We start from the raw sequence: 18122 nt of genomic DNA on the forward strand, positions 1-18122 counted from the left end.
ATATATCATAGATATTGATGTACCCCTGTGACTTACTCTATTTTGTGCCTTAAAATTAAATGCAAAACATGGTGTTTTATTTATGCGGCGCATCACTCTTTGCTGCAACTGCTATATGCAAAATCTAATAACATGGAACTCTTTGAGCCTGTTTGTCAATATCTCATATGAGAGTCTGTCTTCTGCAAAATGACTTTTGCAGAGTCATTTTCAGCCTATTTGGAACTCTATTCTAAACTGAAAAAATGCTAATATACATTAATGGGAACGATTGCTTGTTATATCAGAGAGGCTGATTCTTGATCTTATTTTCCAAATAAATTATTGAACTGCCAGATGACTAAACTCAACTATTCACTTCCTTGCATGAATATTTCTCTGTGAGAGAATCCTGATTTGTAATAAGATTATTGATCCTTTATCATCTGTTTTAAGGCAGAAAACCATACATGTAGGATTTAAGGCTCTAGGCACTTTTTATCTCATATCAATAAAATTTGCAATCTGTATCCTGCAGGGATAAAGCAGAGAGTAAGATACAAACAAGAAATGCTAAGGTTTAAATCCAAAGAGCTTACTTTCATTATTTCTGTTTGATACTTTAGGAAGGAGGCACAGGCATAAAGCAACTTGCACAAACATACACATCCAAGCAGTGACTTAGCAGGAAACAAAATTCAGGTCATCAAGGCACCTGTGGAATTTTTCAGCCAGGCTGCCTCTCAGGTCCCCAGTATAATAATAATAAACATAGCACGGTACTTCTTTGTCAAGCAACGGCTTGACAAAGGGAAAATCGAAGTTGTATATCTGACTAACCCCTAGCCATTACGAAGTGGACTGGACAGAGTAGTAGGACTAGAGGAACTTCATTTTCTTCAATCTGAGCTACTGCTGAAGATGGTTTTAAGCTTTGTCTACAACATGCTGTCTCTGGGTGTGTTCCTCCCTCTTATCTCTTTTTTTCTTTCTCTTATTCTTTTTCCATCTAGTGCCTGAAAAGTGTCCTGAGGGTTTGACAGTTTCTGTTTAATCATTTCATCCTTCTGTATGGAAGGCTGCTGAGCACCACACAGAGAAGTTACTACCAGACTGGAATTTCTGAGTACATTCATGCCCTCTTACCTGCTTTGGTGCCAGACTCTTGATATCTCATGCCCCTCCCCTCCCTGTGTCTGTGATGGTGTAACAAATAAAATCTCTTCCTTTGGTGGGAAGGGGTGCAAGCTGCATTTGGCAATACACAAAAAAAAAGACAGAGAAATATTGTTTCCCAAGGTTTTCTTTTAGTTCCCAGTGTACTAACGGCATATTCATTAAAGCCAGCACTAGATTACAGAGGGGGAGGAGAAACAGTAGGCAGCCATTATTTAGCCTTGGAAGACACAGTTCAATTCCCAGCTTGCTGCCTTTTGTAACTCACAATCTGCTATGAGGCTCTACAAAAAATTGGCTATACTTTGTCTTCCACAAAACCAGACAACTGAAATAAATACACTAATGTCTGGTCAAATTATCAGATCTGATGAAATTTCCAGCTTTTTGTTGTCTTACTAGTTCTATAAGACAAAGCAGGGATCAAACATTGGATAAGACATAAGAAAAAAAAAAAAAAGAAAGACTGTCACTTATCAGCTCAGCTTGTTCCCAACTAGGGTTTGCAAGGGATTCATTTTTCCATTTGCAATCTGAACCTTAGCAATTCTATGAAGTATTCCAAATGAACCCAAAGTTCATTTTAGGATCATGGGTGAATCAAAATATTTCCTTGCCTATTTTTAATATCACTAAGCATTCAAGTCCTGACTGTGTGAAAAAGTATGAATCAAACACTGGGCTAAGCAGAGCAGGACCACAGATGTACATGCCTCACCCAGCGCCACCAGTGAATGCAAGTGAACTTCATTTCCTGTATTGAGCACTCTGATTGCCTGAGGGTACAAGCATATACACACACAGCTATTACAAAGATAACACTGTAATGTTATGCCTTACACAGGCCCATGGCAAATCTGTGCACTCATATTTTACATGTCTCTCAAAAATCACAGCAGTTTTTATATGAAGACTTCCCTCTGCCAAGATGGACAGAAAGCTGTTTATCTAGCCAAAACCATGGAGGAAAGGAGCATTAAAAACAGGTTGTAGAAAGCAATCTAACTGTAATCTGATGTACAGATTTTTGTTCTCAATAGCATGTATGCGTATCTGTAGGTAGAGATATTCGTGGGGTTTAGGGTATTTTGCAGAAACATCCAGACTTCTGGAAAAGCAGCGATGCTGAATTTGCTTTTCTGTCATTTGACCCTGCAAAAGATTCTGTGATCAGAGAGCAAGAGCCAAGTTGGCTGATGATGTTGAGGAACCATCTATCCTCTCATACTGTAGTCATGGCCACCCTTTGACAGAAAGCTGCAGGCTCTGCAGATCTAATACACTTCTGGCACAAGAGTAAGACAACATGCCCTTCAGACACAATAAGCAACATTAAAGCAGTGAGTGCTATTCTAACAGCCCTTGATTATGCTATGGCCATGAAGTTAATCATGTAGGACTGATCAGTGAGGCCAGCCTATCTTCATCAGGAACAAACCACACCCCTCCATCACTAGAATGCCAAAAGCTTTTCTGCATGCTCTAGACTGGACCTCTAAATATTTTCCATATTCATCTAAAGTATGGTTGGTAGCAATCAGTGAGTTTTAAGAATTATGCTATATCTTCCCAGGCTCAGACTGCCAGTCAGCATATTAGAGATCATTGTTGAAAGTCATTTCCAAACATGTTGGGAATCTGAATTTAGAAACATTAACAATGGGATTTCACAGATGTAGGTTACATGCTTTCAGAAAAGAAATGGCACTTCCTGGCAGTGGGGAAATACTTAAGAACTACTTATCCCCTAATTAAATAAGCTACTGTATTCTAAGTACTGATGCTAAGCAGTGTTCTAACATGCACTCATCTTAACCCTACAGAATTATGCTGAATTACTAAGGCTCCTGAATTACAAAGGCTCCATCTGAGCATTTCTTAGCCAAAACTACTTGCATAAACAGATGGAGCAGTTCTGCTGTTTCCATGATGACACATTTTGATTGCAAAAGTACAGGATTAAGTTCAAATTTATCATAAAATCACTTTAGATTGGGCTCTGTATTTTTTATATCCTTCTCAAGTGTGACAAACAGAGACAAGACTGTCTGTTGTGTTTAAAATGGGCAAACAATAGCTGAAATGGCTGGTAAAAAAAAATATTGATTTAACAGTGTCGTGGTTTAAACCCAGTCAGGTAATTCGTTCGCTCACTTCCCCCCCTTTCTTGCCCTCCCCCTGCTCTCGGAGGGACGGAGAGGAGAATCAAAAGAATGCAACTCCCACGGGTTGAGATAAGAACAGTTTAGTAACTAAGGTATAACACAAATCACTACTGCTACCACCAATGATAATAATGATAAAGGAAATAACAAGGGAACAGAATACAACACCTCACCACCCGCTGACCGATAACTCGCCCCCCAAGCCCGACCAAGCTCTGACCGATACCTCCTCCAACCCTGCAGTCTCCCAGCCCTTCCGGCTAACTCCCAGTTACATCCTGGGCATGACGTGCTGTGGTATGGAATACCTCTTTGGTCAGTTTGGGTCAGGTGTCCTGTCTCTGCTTCCTCCTGGCTTGCCCTCCCCCCCTGGCAGAGCGTGAGGCTCACAAAGTCCTTGGCCAAACCAAAACATCTCTATCAGCTCTGTTCCCGAGCCGAAAGTCAAAACACTGCACTGCACCAGCTACCAAGGAGGAGAAACATGACTGCTACTGCTGAACCCAGGACAAACAGCAACAGAGTACTGCCTGAGGCCAGACTAGGACAGTCAGCCTCAAAGATCTTTATATTCCCCTCAATAAGGGGATGATCCTCACTAGAAGGATTTCCTAGGACACATTAATACATCATGTAACTCCCAATGGCACTGCAGGCGCCAAGGATGACCACACTAAAATGGGTAACCTTCTAGTCATGAGCTGAATATCAAAGTCCATAAAGAAGTGATGAATGCAGATAGAGATGACACTGTGATGCTGCTTTGAGGAGTCACCTACAAAGAAAGACTGGCAAGTGGCAGAATATGTCAGATTCAGACTGGCTTTCTCTGAAGCAACACAAAGTGATTGGAACAGAATCTGGGAGTGGGGCCAAATTAGACTTGGCTTTTGAATGTAGTCTGGTGATAGATTTCAACACTAGGCATTAATTAATATTGCTGGAACGTTTTGAGGGGAGACTACCAGAACCCAAATAAGACATAAAGGGAAAAGGTCACCAGCAAAGCCATGTCATAGTCTATGTAAATACACACTTCTTAATTCCCCTAGATTGTAACTTCCATGGAATACCTCCTCTCAAAGACACTGAAGGGCTGCTTCCCTACTAAAACCAAAATAAAACTTCAGAATATGATTCTCAGGGAGTCAGATCTTCACACATAAAATGATTCCCTGAAGTTTAACTCCAGACTTCCTGTCAGAAACATCTCAAACTCCTCTGTGGTTTCACCAACTTCTAACCGGGGAATGAGAATCTCCATTCTGAAACTGCTCCTAAGATTTCAAAACCTGGAGTGAAAATGAAATCATTTGAATGTTCTTGTGAATGCACCAGAAGGAGCACGGCTTGCTAGTTTTAGACACAAGACATACAAGTGCCCAGCTCCTGCAAGTGCAGCTTTCCTACCCTGAATTTGGCAGGAGCTAAATCCATGGCTCCACCATGTAAAAGACTCACTTAAGTATGACTCTGTTAAAACTTTACTTTGTGAAGAAACAGCATATATTAATACAATTAAATTCATTTAAGTGTTCTGATCAGCTCTCTGTAGTTATGCATTCTGGTACTTTCTCTCCTGCTGGCAATCTATATTCACATCATGTGCTGCTCAAAGTGCAGACCAAAACCTTTCCACAGCCATGGACTGTCAGAAGGTTGTTCAACCTTTCCCCTAAATGTAACTTTTCTGGGTTTTCTTAATGGAAAAAGGAAGTTATACTAAGCTATTGTGGAAATACAATGACAATGCTGGTAGCTAAAAGTTGAAACACCCAAATAAGACAACAGATCAGTCATTTTTATCATGGCTTCTTTATAATTCCTTGAAATTGTAGATTTGTAAAGGTACCAGGCTTAATTGTCCAGTAAGCCTTGCTTGCCTGTCTCCTAAACACCCTGACACACAAGCAGAGGCTATTTTATGTTTCCTTTCCTTACTTTCATGGAGGTGAAGTAAACAACCAATTTGTGAAGCACTTCTCCCCTTAGTCTGAGATTAGTATTACACTGAAATCCAGAAGTGGAAAGAAAAGGACACATCATTCAGTGGACAGAATGGAACAGAAATCACTAGCCCATAGAGGCAGGGTGCAAGTGATGTGCTGCTATTTGAGGGCAGATGTTAATGTATTTTAACACAAGGCAATGCCAGGTAAGCAGACCTATACAAAAACTTAAATTCCACAGCACAGAATTCAATTCCACGCACTTAAGACTTGGAATGAATGTGAAGGTTCTGTAAATTCTGAATTACACATTTAGACTATGATTTTCTTTTTCAGTTATGGCCAAACTGTGGTCCTCTGGCTTAATGTACACCAGAAGAACCCGTCAATTTTGGGGCTCTTTGCGTTGAATCATTTCTTTATGAATGCTTAGCATTTATGCCTGAAGATGTAATACATTTTTCAAAACCTGGAAAATCTGTATTTTAAATTAAACTAAGTACTAAAACATTACGGCAGTATCTGGATTGAAGACTGATTTTGATATCTGCTAACAGATTAAAACCACTTACAGTCCTAGACAGCACATGTAAATACCCAGCAGCATCTCCTGGCACTTTCTTCTAATCTTTTGTACATGTCTTACCTTTAATGCACTGTGTTTTTCCTTTTCTTCAACAATCAAAATTTCTGCCAGATCCTCAGCATGTTCAGACTGTGCGTGGACAAAAAAGGTTCTGCCAGCTTCTGACATATTCTTTAGTGCAACTAAAGTTCCATCGCGTTCCACCTTAAAATCTGGGTTAGAAACTTCAAAGGTCAATTTATTATTCCCCTTGCAGTCATCAAATTTCACTGGGGAAAAAAAGAAAAAATAAACAAACAATTATAAGTATCCACTTTGGAATACAGACTTCAAACATCTTATTGGTTTATCTATAGATCTAGGAAGAAATGTATTGCAACCTACGAGGAAAAACTTTCAAAGAAGCTTTATATTTGTGTGACTATTACTCATGGACAAATTATATGAATATTCATTTTCAGAAGGATGAAGGTATTTTGACTATGCTAACTGGGGAGGTAGGAGATAGAGCACTTTGGACATGAGCATTTTGCAGTCACTTAAAAAAACATGCTTGAAATGCACACCTACTTCTAAAAATTGGGCAGCAACAGTAGAAACCTTGTTGTCACACTCATTGTAACCCAGAATCTCTCAAGGCTTTTCTCTTGGCAAAGTAGTTCCAGATACCCAACTTTAAGCTGGTTGTTTACAGAATATTCAACCTCAGTCTACTGTAAATGTGCTGTGAAACAGAAAACCCAACATGTAACATTTCTTACTACGCACCAGGATGGTGATAAAGTGGCTGAGCTATCAGTGTAGCTAAGGATTATGAGAACTTTTAATCAAACATTAGCTGTCAATAATCTTGTTTCACTTTACATGGAAGATCTTCAATATTTTGGAAAGCTGGCATGGAGAGAAAAATATCTCTAAAGTACAGAGGTTTGAAACTGTCTCAAGTTCCTTTCTGAGTCCAGTAGATTCACTTTGCACAAAACACCGGAGAAAACATTACTCATGTAACTACCAGCTATATCATTAAGGTCTTCATCACAGACTTGTAATTGCTAAGTATATTTCTCAGGTTTTGACATGTCTGAACAATATATTTGCATGAGAAGGGTCTTTTTGCAGACAATCTGTTCTGTATTCTCTACCTGCTCCTTGAGTTACTGCTGTTGTAGATTTTTCACTTATCTGTATGCTCTTGGTATTTTGATTTTACATTTCATTTCTACTGGATCTTTAATAACAGCATTACAATTTCAGAAGTTAACACAGACAGGGATACAGACTACAGAAGATCAAAGACAACGGAGTTTTTACTGAGAACAAAGCACTTTGCATAATTGTTTCAATTCACAGTATAGACTTCTTGCATTGGGTCATTGACTTTAAAAGAAAAACATAATCCCAGGTTTCTCACAGCCTGCCCAATACCCAAGATTTTCTTGACTATGCAAACTCTATAACCAGCCTTAGTGCAGACAGAATCTCACAGTGGAGGACTACTCAACGTTCCAGGAAAGTTACATAGAAATCCTCTTTATGAGATTTTGCATATTTCCAGACATACCAAAGTGAGGACAGGGTTGCCAGGGGATCTCTTGGAGATCCTTCCTCTCTGCGCATTCACTGGGATTGAATCCCAAAGTAGAACCAACACAGTGAAAAAGAACTGTTGCTAGTTCCAGAATGTGAATACAACTTCACACCTTCTCTCCCTCCCGCTTTTCCCCAGGGGAGCTTCACTCCTTCATTCCCAACTCCTCTGCCTTCTCTCCCAGAGCAGCACAGGGGGATGGCGAGCAAAGGGTTATGGACAGGAACTAACAGCTCCTCTCTGCAGCTCCTTCCTCCTCCTCGCACTTTTCCTCTGGTCCAGCTTGAGTTCCCTCTCCACAGGCTGCAGGTTCCTTCAGGACATACCCACCTGCTCCAGCGCGGGGTCCTCTGAGCAGTCCTGCTCCAGTGCATGCAGCCCTTCTTATAATTCTTCCCTTTCCTCCTCTTCTTCCTCCTCCCCTCGGGCTCACACGCTCTCACACCCTCTCTGCTCACCCCAAGCAGCGTTTTGCCCCTTCCCCAGAGGCACCACCATCCCTGTTGACAGGCTCAGTGGTGCCCTGCGCTGGGGCAACGCTGGAACCAGCCCTATGCCCTCACAAAGGACCCGCAGGTGTCACCCAGCAACAGCACACTGACCATCAACAACAGCTCTAGAGCCTGAGGTGGGATTGTAAAAACCACGGTTGTGACCCTGTTAATTTGTGACTGTTCGTGGCGATCCTCAAAAGTCCAAAATCTATAATCACCACATAAAAATTCCCTGGCACCTGAAGGATCAAGTTTTAGCCTTGCTTACATCTTTTGAATAAAAGCTGCTCCTATTTTTTCTGCTTTACTTGAGGGCAAAAAGAGCTGTCCTTGGATTCACAGTGGGATAACCAACCCACATTTCATCAGCTCATTTGCCATTTCATTGAATTTTGTTGAAAGCAAGCGAGATTATAAATAAAAAAGACACAAAAGATCTTTTCCCTCAGATACTCCAATCCCTCCAAACAAATCTATCTCAGTCTGTCATGTCACAGACCCCTGCTTGCAAAGTCTTACACCGCAGTGGAAGCAGGGGGGAAGACACAGAATGTGGGAGAAGCAACAGTTCAGATCAACCTCACACTGACCAGGCTGTGCTGGTATCCATGCTGCTCTCTGAGGCTGCGAATCATTTGCCAAAAGAGTCTTGTGCTCATGGTAGGAATTTGATGGAAGGCTTTCTGTTAGCAAGGCCTCCCTAGTGCAAAACAGCCCATCACAATTTATGTTGTTGATATGACAGGCATTTTAACAGATTTACTGCAATCTCCTAAAGCTATCAACCCACCAAAAAGACAAAACTTTCCTGTCACCACAAACGTGGGAAGTTGAAATTCTCTTTCCTAATCACTGTGTAGTTTGCAGCCTTGATGAACTAGGGGTAGATTCTCTTTTAGCTTATTCTTTTCTTGCCTTAACAAAACCAAACAATGAAATGGGCTCTTTGGTAGGTACCTTGTTATAATGAATAAATACATGCTTCTCGAAAGCTGCTGCTGATCTGCTATTAAAAGCTTAGAACTGGAAAGAATTGGCATCATTCTGAGAAATTAATTATGTCAAGAGTAAAATAAAATAAAAAAAAAACCAAACTAATAAAACTATGATAAAGTAATCACCTAAAACCAAATGTCATGTTTCAGGGCAATAGTATCACCCAGCCAAATACTACAGGTCACATTCAAAAAGGGGCCACACTGTATCATGGTTCGGAAAGTGGGGAGAAAGTGGCTGTGAGTATACTTCTCTCGCCTTGCTGCTCTGCATTCGCAAACCTTGAGATTCCTGCATCGCTGCCATCTGCATACACTACAGAAAATCAAAGACCACATGCAGATTTGACACATGGAATCAGAAGTACTTGGATCTATATTCTGCATTCCTTTGGAGTTATGAATTTGACACTTGTAGACCTTTTATATTTTGCTCATCTATTGACCTTGCTTTATGAAACTTTGCAACTTTCTCCAACAAAAGCAGAAGCAGAGCTGTTTGAAAGTAAAAAACTGTTTTCCTACCATATATCTCATCCAAAAGCACTGATGCTTTCAATTCCCAATTCCACCACAGAAACAAGAGTATTTGATGAGGTTAAGAGCAAGGAGAGGGAAAGAAAATTAAAAGATTCTGAGATGTACTGATAAGTAGGAGAGAAATTAGAAGTGGGTAGAAGACGAAGTGGTTAAAAGGATGGAGAACTTTGAAGATTATTCTGATCAAGGGCCAGATGTGAAATTGAAGCCAATTGTTAGACGAGTTGAAGAGAACTGTAACCTTAGATAAAATCGCCTAAATTAGGGGCAAATGTGAAATCAGAATGATGACATCTCCTGGACTAGGATAACCAGGGAACATCTTATGAGACTGTGTTGTGTTCCCAGTCATTTTCACAATGCCACTCACTGGGAATCATTTGTTTCCTGAAATTCATGAAGATTCTGGAGAAGAGCCAGTGCAATACCCAAAGTTATCATCACTTGCGCTGCCTGTACCTGGCCCCAGTAGCAGCTTCATAGCCCAAGAAGCCAGCCCTGGCATTGACCACACTTTCCTGCCCTGACAGGCACTGAGGAGGGATCTTAGGATTTTCAACTTCATCAGTTTACTCAGATTTTTCACCTGTGTCACTACACCTATCCCTTAAACAAAGCTACACATTGCTGATGCTCCAAAACAGCATAGCCTGTTAAATATGAGCAAATATGATTTTTAGTTCTTACTCTCCAGTGAAGAAAACTTGTTTTGTATGCAAAGCCTGTGTGCAAATCTTTATGTTAAAATTATAAAAAGTGATTAATTAATCACTTCTTGTGTACTCCAAGTACTAACCAGTATAATAAGAAACTAGGCAGGGTTTTGCAGATCTCAAAAGATGGGAACCTCAAACAGATATTGAAGAAAGCCTTCCAGCTAACTATTAAAAGAGGGTGCTGAGGTCATGCTGAATACCTACAGTTGCAGGGATTTTAACACAAGGTTAATCAAATACCAGCTTCATCCACTATCACTCAAGACCAATCTCAGTAACTGGTCCTGCTACAAACCACGAGGATGGACTAAGCGGTACGTTAAAGTCTTTTCGACACGTGGAAATTGTAGATTCAATTAATCCCCTGGTCTTTTCAGTTCTACATTAGGCCTGTGTATGTGCAGTTCGTTCAAGAATATTAAAACTACAAAAATGCAGTGAACTAACCAATGTGTCTCACTACACAGCTTACTTATCTGGTGAAGTCCTGACACTGAACTGTCTCCCAAGGCTGAAGGAAATTCGGGGATGCGATTTGGAACTCCTGAGTATAAGATGAACAATCACATGCAAAAAAAACCCAGCTCAGAATGTTGCACTGAGAAGCTATCCAAATGATCAAAAGGGCCTGGTTTCAAGAAGAAGGCTTGGATGTCTGTTTTCAGAAATAAAACATGTCATTACAAGAATTCTTTCAATCAAATCCTTTCAGATTAGTATTTAAACAATCTCCAGATACCAAAGAAGTAAACGCAGTTACTAAAATCTATGTCATTTGGATGGATAACATATGCTCCAAGGAGTCTGCCACGGAGAGAAGAGACCAAACCATCTGGCAGTCTGCCTAAATTGAAAAAGTAGTCTCCCAATATATAACACTTTGCTGCTTGGCAACCATGATGGCATATGATCCTCATGATGTACAATAATGTTCACAATGTTCATGCATTTGTCACAGAGATGACGTGTGAGGAAGCCATGAGCTGGATAACTGACGTTACTCATACTACCCAGCAGCACTATAACAGACTGGACAAATGGCAGCCTGATTAGAGTGGACACTAAAACTTCCCACATCCTTCTGCACGCTCTTTTTATTTTAGAGCTTAAGGAGTTTAACTAGACTGTAAGCTCCTTAGAGCAAAGACCACCTGCTCACTCTGAGTCTGATTTTGCAACGAAACGATTGGTGATCAAGGTGCTACAGAAGTAAAACAGGAGAAGCAAAAGGTTAATAATAGTAACTGTTCAGCTATAGTCCTAAAGTTTTCATAATGCTGCATCAGAAAGGACTAGTGATTGTGTCTTATTGTCAAGAACTCAATGGGCAATTAAAACAATGTTGTAATATTTATTTACATGAAGGCAGAGTTCCTCATTTATAGCTGCATATATGACTCTTTTGATGTTCTTAGTCATGTTCCAGCTGCCAGATGAACATCTTTATTGTGCCTAATATGCCACATGGTATGAGACAGGCTCCAAAACTCCATACAAGCAAAATGAAAATACTGCCAAGGCTCTCCCAGTGAAAAACAACGTGCATGTCACTCATCACCCTCTGTTCATTTCTCAGCCTCCTGTGTTAGACATTTCCTCCTTTCTGTAACAAAACTTATTCATATGTGAATTGCACAGAATATTTTTGTCCACCAAGCAATATTCAGCATCAGGAACCACAAGGCTTTAATCACTGAATTCAAGAATTTAATCATGGACTTCAAGCTTACTATCAAAGGACCTGTTGGAAAAAGGGTTCTTGTATAATATCCCAAGAATCCGTCACTGTAATGAAAGGAAACTGAAGTTGTAGTTGGAAATATTACCCCCTACACATCTCAGCAAGAAATTTCTAGTTCCTGGGATTCATCATTTCAGTACATCCCATTCTCACTGTTATGATGTACCACATATGTGAGGTTTCTACTGTGATATTTATGATAATGAACCACAGATGTTTCAAAGAAAACCACTTTAAAACATCAAAAGTTTAGCAGTTGGATTTCTTGTAAACCATACAAAAGAAAACAACCTGAAATAATTTCTTATATTCAAAAGCATGTATTAAGCTGATATATTTCTCTTCTAAAGTAATATTTTCCCCAAGTTTAATTCTCAGAAGTTTAATTTGTTTTGAACAGAAAGACAGAATCTATAATTTTCTCTCTGATGAAATCTCTACAGAGGCATTCTGAATCATTAAGTATACATACTTACCTATAAGCACAAAAAAGAACTCCTTACACTGTATGTTTCTATGTACAGATATTTGTATTTTTATGATAGCTAGCAACAAAATGGCTCCTCAGTGAGGAAATATCACATTTGAAAACACACACACGGAGGCTTAATTTCTCTATCAGTGAAGGTTAGCATACTTCTTGTAAATTCGACTTAGCCTTGTTGAAATCAGCAGGAATTACTGCAGCAATCAAACATTATCCTGTGTATGTTTTCTTATCTTTTTTAACAAATACCTTTAGATCATATTGAAACCACAAGTCAGAAGCTATAGCTGTGAGAAATCTAGAGATGCAAAAGCACATTACAGCTGCACAAAGGCAACTTAACTTTCCAGCCCAGCAGGGATCCCTCAGCTCTGCTCAAAAGTCCTCCTTGCTCAATGATACTACCAATATTGGTAAGTTAGAAACTGGCAAAGCTGAGCTTCATTAACTACAAAGAGATAAAAATGATGGTTGAAGCAATCATAAATGCTTCTGAGTGCTGTTGTACATAAAAATTCATAAGTACCATTGACCTAGCAAAGCTCTTGTTAGCCATAAACATTGAAGCTGACTGAAAACAGCAGGCAAATAGCTAAGGGGATAGTAACAGGCCACCACGTGATGGCATTCATCGCACTGCTGAATGCCTGACGTTAGTACAGGGTGTCACACATCAGCCCAACACAAATTAATAGAAACGCAAAGTGTTATGAGTCTTCAGGAGATGAATTATGTCCCCCATGACACTTTTGGAGGCAGACTAAAGTCTAGACGAGACACTGCCAACAGTTAAGTCAGACAGTTTGTTCCTTGTGATACAAGGTTATGATTTTTTCATAACAGTGCTCTAGAAATAATGGATTTGTGGTTTTGTGCAGCTACAATTCATGACTAAAATATTGTTTTACACATACACATACAAACAAACCTTATTGAACATTTAAGAAAATTAACAAAATTAATTTCATTAAAATCCTTTTTGAAGGTTTATAAATAACAATGCTAAACTCCAGCTAGCCAGCAGAATGTCTACAGATTTAAGAAAAAAACCACAGTAAACAATAGTAGTTTATTATCTCCCACTACAAGTTTATGATTCCCTGGTATCTATATAAATCCTTCATGCTGCCCTGAAATAAATTATAATGACATATTTAGCATCCAGATAATCAAAAACTGAGGAAACATGAGCAACTGTACAATGTTCATCAAACTATAACAGGGATTGCCTAATACAAATACACATCTATATTAGACTTCTTTGGAAGAACAAGTACTAAACAACAGACTTCCTCTTTGCACACACTTCTAATGCCTACAAAACCAACCTGATTAGCTAAACTGGCAAACCTCCCCTTGCAACTTGTGTGTGATGACCAGATTTGCGCCTAGACTCAATAAAATGCAAGAATTACACCAACAGCTCACCAGCGGGCACTAGGGCGTGCATATCTCCCTCACAGAGAATACCCTTTCCACAGTACGAATATTACCTATTAATAGTCACCGGGTTTTTTGGTGCTGCTAAAATGCATAGCAAGAATGTTAACCTTCCCATAGATCAAGAAAGGGATTTCACTGAGAAACCAGCTGCCACCGGTAAAAGTTATGGTACTTTCACTGGAAGAATCTCCCCTCTCCTGTGTTACCTATCACTAATAGCCCTAGCAGAGATGTAAAAAACTGCTAACTACTTGAAATTAGGTAGTACAGTTCATCTGAGTGATGCCAGACTACAGGCTGCTCCCACTGTGGAATGGGTACGGTGTGTGATTTCAGGACAAGTGCCTCCATCCCCACTGAAGACCTACATTAGTGACGCTCTGCTTGGTCTCTCTCCTCACCTTCTGCTATATCCAATACTGAACTCTGGCATCTTTTCATGTCATGGCAAGCTCTGGGTCTCTTCTTCTGACACATCATACCACCACTTGGTTAGATATGAGTACGGCATCAGGTACCTTGAGCTAAAGCTGAGCAACTCTGCCCTGAAACCAGAAGCATCACAACTTGTTATCAGCCCAGGTCTGAGGCAAAGTGTATTAGCCCAGCAGTAGTGGAGTTTAGGATTCTAGCAAGTATTTTCACAGGGCACAGAATACTGTGTGAGCAAAATGACTCCACCAGCACCATCTCAAGGATCCCTGCCTTTTTCATCACAGATATGTCACCTCTTCTTGCCTTTCCCACCTCTTTCCTTTCTCCTAGAAAGGAAGATCCCTCAGTAGCACCTTGTGGTCTTCAGCAAATTTATTCTACCAACAGGGCTCTATCAGCAGTCTCTAGCTGATTGAAATTACAGGAAAACATAAACACTACATACAAAACTTCCCTTCCTTCCAACAGCAGATTTCACCAGATCACGTTACATGATACCTTCACACAGCATTTTCCTCCACATTGTCTCACTTAGAGCAAAAATCTAATCAAGTGGAAGGAGTTGTAATGAGTTGTTCTCAGCTGGAAGTTATCTTGACTTATTCATTACAATGTAGACACTTTATTGACTAATCTCTTGGGTCAGTGGCAGCATTACAGGGCATGGTAATACCATATCTTGTGTTCTAAACCCTAGAGAAAAACTACTGTTAAGAAAAAAATAAAATACTATGTCAGTGTGACTGAAAAAAAAATAAAAAAATCAAAACTTTAGGTGTTATATCACAGTCATTGATCTTCCGAACACAAAACATTGTTTAGTTTAAATTGAGCTGTTGTCCCTTTGGAACTGCAGAGGACGCTTAAACTGATACTGCTTTTGTGGAGCCACAGTCTCAAAGGAACTGCCACATCTGTAGAGGAACATGACATTTCATGATCAACCCTGTGCTGATTCTGGACAGTCCAAATGATCACAAGCCCAGAAGCAATATGTAGAAAAGAATCCTTTTAACTTTGTCAGTCTCAGTGAAAAGCTTTCCCACTGGAATGTAAATGATCTATATGATTCCATTTTAGCAGTTTTACATAACATTTTGCTAAGAACCCCAGGAGAACACAAGATGAAATTAACTTCAGATTCTTACAAGATCTTCACTGGCTGAGTCTGAGACATAAGCAGACAGAATCAAAGACATCCAAGTGTATTCAATATGCTGTGGCTCTGGAAATTGCTGAGAAGTTTGTCGATACAAGATTAATTGTATTCTTCAGTGTAGAAGATGGGACAGAAATTTGAGTTTGTACAAGAATTCCCAATGGGATATAATGGATAATTTCCTTTGAATAAAGCATAAAAAGCAGAATTGAACTGACTATGAATTTTCTTGTCTTCTGCACAAGCACACAGTTGATGTTGGAGCAGTCACCCTCAGTCCTACCAAAACAAAATATCTTTATATATGTAATTTATTGAAAACTAATAAGTTAAGGTTGCATTCAGGAGAAGAAACTGTGCCCCAGGAGATTGAACTATGTAAATAAATTGCTGCCAGCAGATGTCAAAATGCAACAACAAGCAATCACTCACAGGAAATAACTACAGTGCATCCAGCACGCAAAGTACCTTATTTACAGCACCAGTATCTGTTTAAAATGTATCCAAAGCCACAGATTTATTTAGTAAGGGTTTTCAGTTAACTGGACAATTAGCCACAGGTTATGAGGATTTCTTTTCCCTCAAGTTCACAATTAAAACTCTATGTTTTCAAGGTCAGTTTGTTATAATTACAGTGATCTGTCATTTCTTAATGTGATCTGTCATAACTCCTTGTTTCTTTTTTTTTTTTAATGGCACAAGCTTCCATCAATGATCAAATAAGACCATTTTTGTTTTGAGTCTTAAATGAAATTATGATACGCTGTTAGATGAACCAAAGATTCACAAATTATGCACACAGCTATGTTTGCCTGAAGTTTGGGCCATTAGTAAGAAATGTCACTAAATTCAGAAATGAAATATTTGGCCTTAATGGAGGAATGGATGCTTTGTCCACTCCTTCAGTGGGAAGTACAAATAACTCAGTGATTTGGGGATGGCAAAAGAAACTACAGTTCTAAAAATATACCTTTTGTCCTCTATGAAATCTGTCAGCAACTCACACACTTCTACACTCACTTTTTTCAGAGATGCGAGAAAAGAATATTGCTTGATATCTCTCTCTTAGACTAGCAGTGCATTGAGACAAGAAGTCAAAGTGCAGGAGCTTTTCATTAAGTAAGCTATCAATACAAAGTGCTTTTTACACATTACCCAAGATAATGTGCAGAGGCAGTATCGCCCCCACTGCCTCAATCTCGAGTCTTGGTTTCACCTTCTGTGTGAAAGTACAACTAATCTGTAATTCAACAGAGAGCTGCATAGGCTGCTTCCTAACCTCAATACTTTGATAAGAAGCTAAACTATTGGTTAGCACAAAGAATCGTCCTTGGCCAGACCAAACATTTCAGCAGTAACTAAAAACATCGGTGTTATCAGCTCTATTCCCAGGCCGAAAGTCAAAAGCACAGCAATGCACCAGCTACTAAGAAGGAGAAAAAATTACTGCTACTGCTGAACACAAGACACCACCCTCACAGGGAAAAACTTCTTCCTAACAGCTAATCTAAATTTACCCTCTTTCAGCTTAAAGCCATTATCCTTTCCACTACATGCTAGGAAATGTAAAAAAAACAAACAAACAAACAATCAAATACGTGGAAATCTATGTACAGCTGCCCTTCTGAAATAATAGTAATTATAAAACTGTTTCCTAATGTACAATAATGTTTTCTTAAAAGGCATCCCCAGGAATAAAGCTTTCAGCCTAAGCCATGTGCAACTAATTTCCAAATAGCACTCAGCGGCAGGAGCTTGTTTCAGAAATAGAGAATGATGCATCACTTACAATACATAAAAGGAAATGAGAGTGAGTAATAAATGCACTGTGTAATATTGTCTTCTCAAAATGGATACTGTAGGTTGCCAGCCTGTTTTGCCACTTGCTGAATGAGTAGCACCACATCTGAAAAATTTGCTCAAACCATTTATTTAATGGATTGTTCAACTTTCCCACTGAAAAACTGCAACAAACTTCCTCCTGTTTCCAGAAGAAATCTTTTGCCTTATCTTCTTCATCAATGAACCTGACAGAGAAATAACAATTTCTCTTAGTGCTTTTTACCAAGTGTTCCCAAGTGCGTTCCCTCAACCTTTTTTTAAGAGTCACCAGCAGAAAGCTGATTTTTCCAGGCATATCTGATAAAAGCACAAATAACAGACCTACACTCCTTTTCAGTCCTCGGTCTAAAAACTGGGTTGTTAAAATATAACTCTTGGACACAGTTTATGAATAGCTTTTCCAACCACCTTTACAAACTTAAATTGCATTTAAATTTGAAAAACTAGTTGGTAGTTAAGCTGTTGTTTTACTCAAGTATCAAGCCAATTCCAACACACAGATTATTCTATAAACCATGAAAAAAAATCAACCGCTTGATTACAGGCTGCTGCAATACAAAACTTCTGAGATTAATGAGGAGAGCCACCTTTCAAAACTCTGCTGGATTTTAAACTTGCTAAACATATCTTCGTCTCTTTCAAACAATACCAGCACTTGACTACCAGTTACAGAACCAAATAACCTTGGTTTGAAATCTGACTCTTGCACTAAGACCAGACAAGTAGCACTGCTGAGAACAATGTAATTAAAATTGCACCATGTAATCTCGCTCTGCACAGTCATTCCCCAAACAGTTTCTATTCACGTCAAACACAGGCTTTTATAC

General features: G+C 39.3%; 1 protein-coding gene across 5 annotated transcripts in view; it reads right to left on the reverse strand.

Annotated features, from left to right (window-relative positions):
• The window catches only part of CDH13 (cadherin 13), a 793216-nt gene that overhangs the window by 618161 nt on the left and 156933 nt on the right, over positions 1 to 18122 (reverse strand). For all 5 annotated transcript variants that reach the window (XR_009747137.1, XR_009747138.1, XM_061475030.1 and 2 more), the window contains exon 3: positions 5916 to 6124. Coding sequence is in view for 3 of the 5 variants with exons in the window: in XM_061475030.1 (XP_061331014.1) it covers positions 5916 to 6124 (209 nt within the window). In the remaining 2 variants the exon portion in view is untranslated. The remainder of the gene's footprint in view (positions 1 to 5915; positions 6125 to 18122) is intronic.

Source organism: Pezoporus flaviventris, unplaced genomic scaffold, assembly GCF_033815535.1.
Source record: "Pezoporus flaviventris isolate CSIRO_AGI_PZ_B2104156 unplaced genomic scaffold, CSIRO_AGI_Pfla_v1 ptg000082l, whole genome shotgun sequence".
In the NCBI taxonomy this organism is placed as follows: domain Eukaryota; kingdom Metazoa; phylum Chordata; class Aves; order Psittaciformes; family Psittacidae; genus Pezoporus; species Pezoporus flaviventris.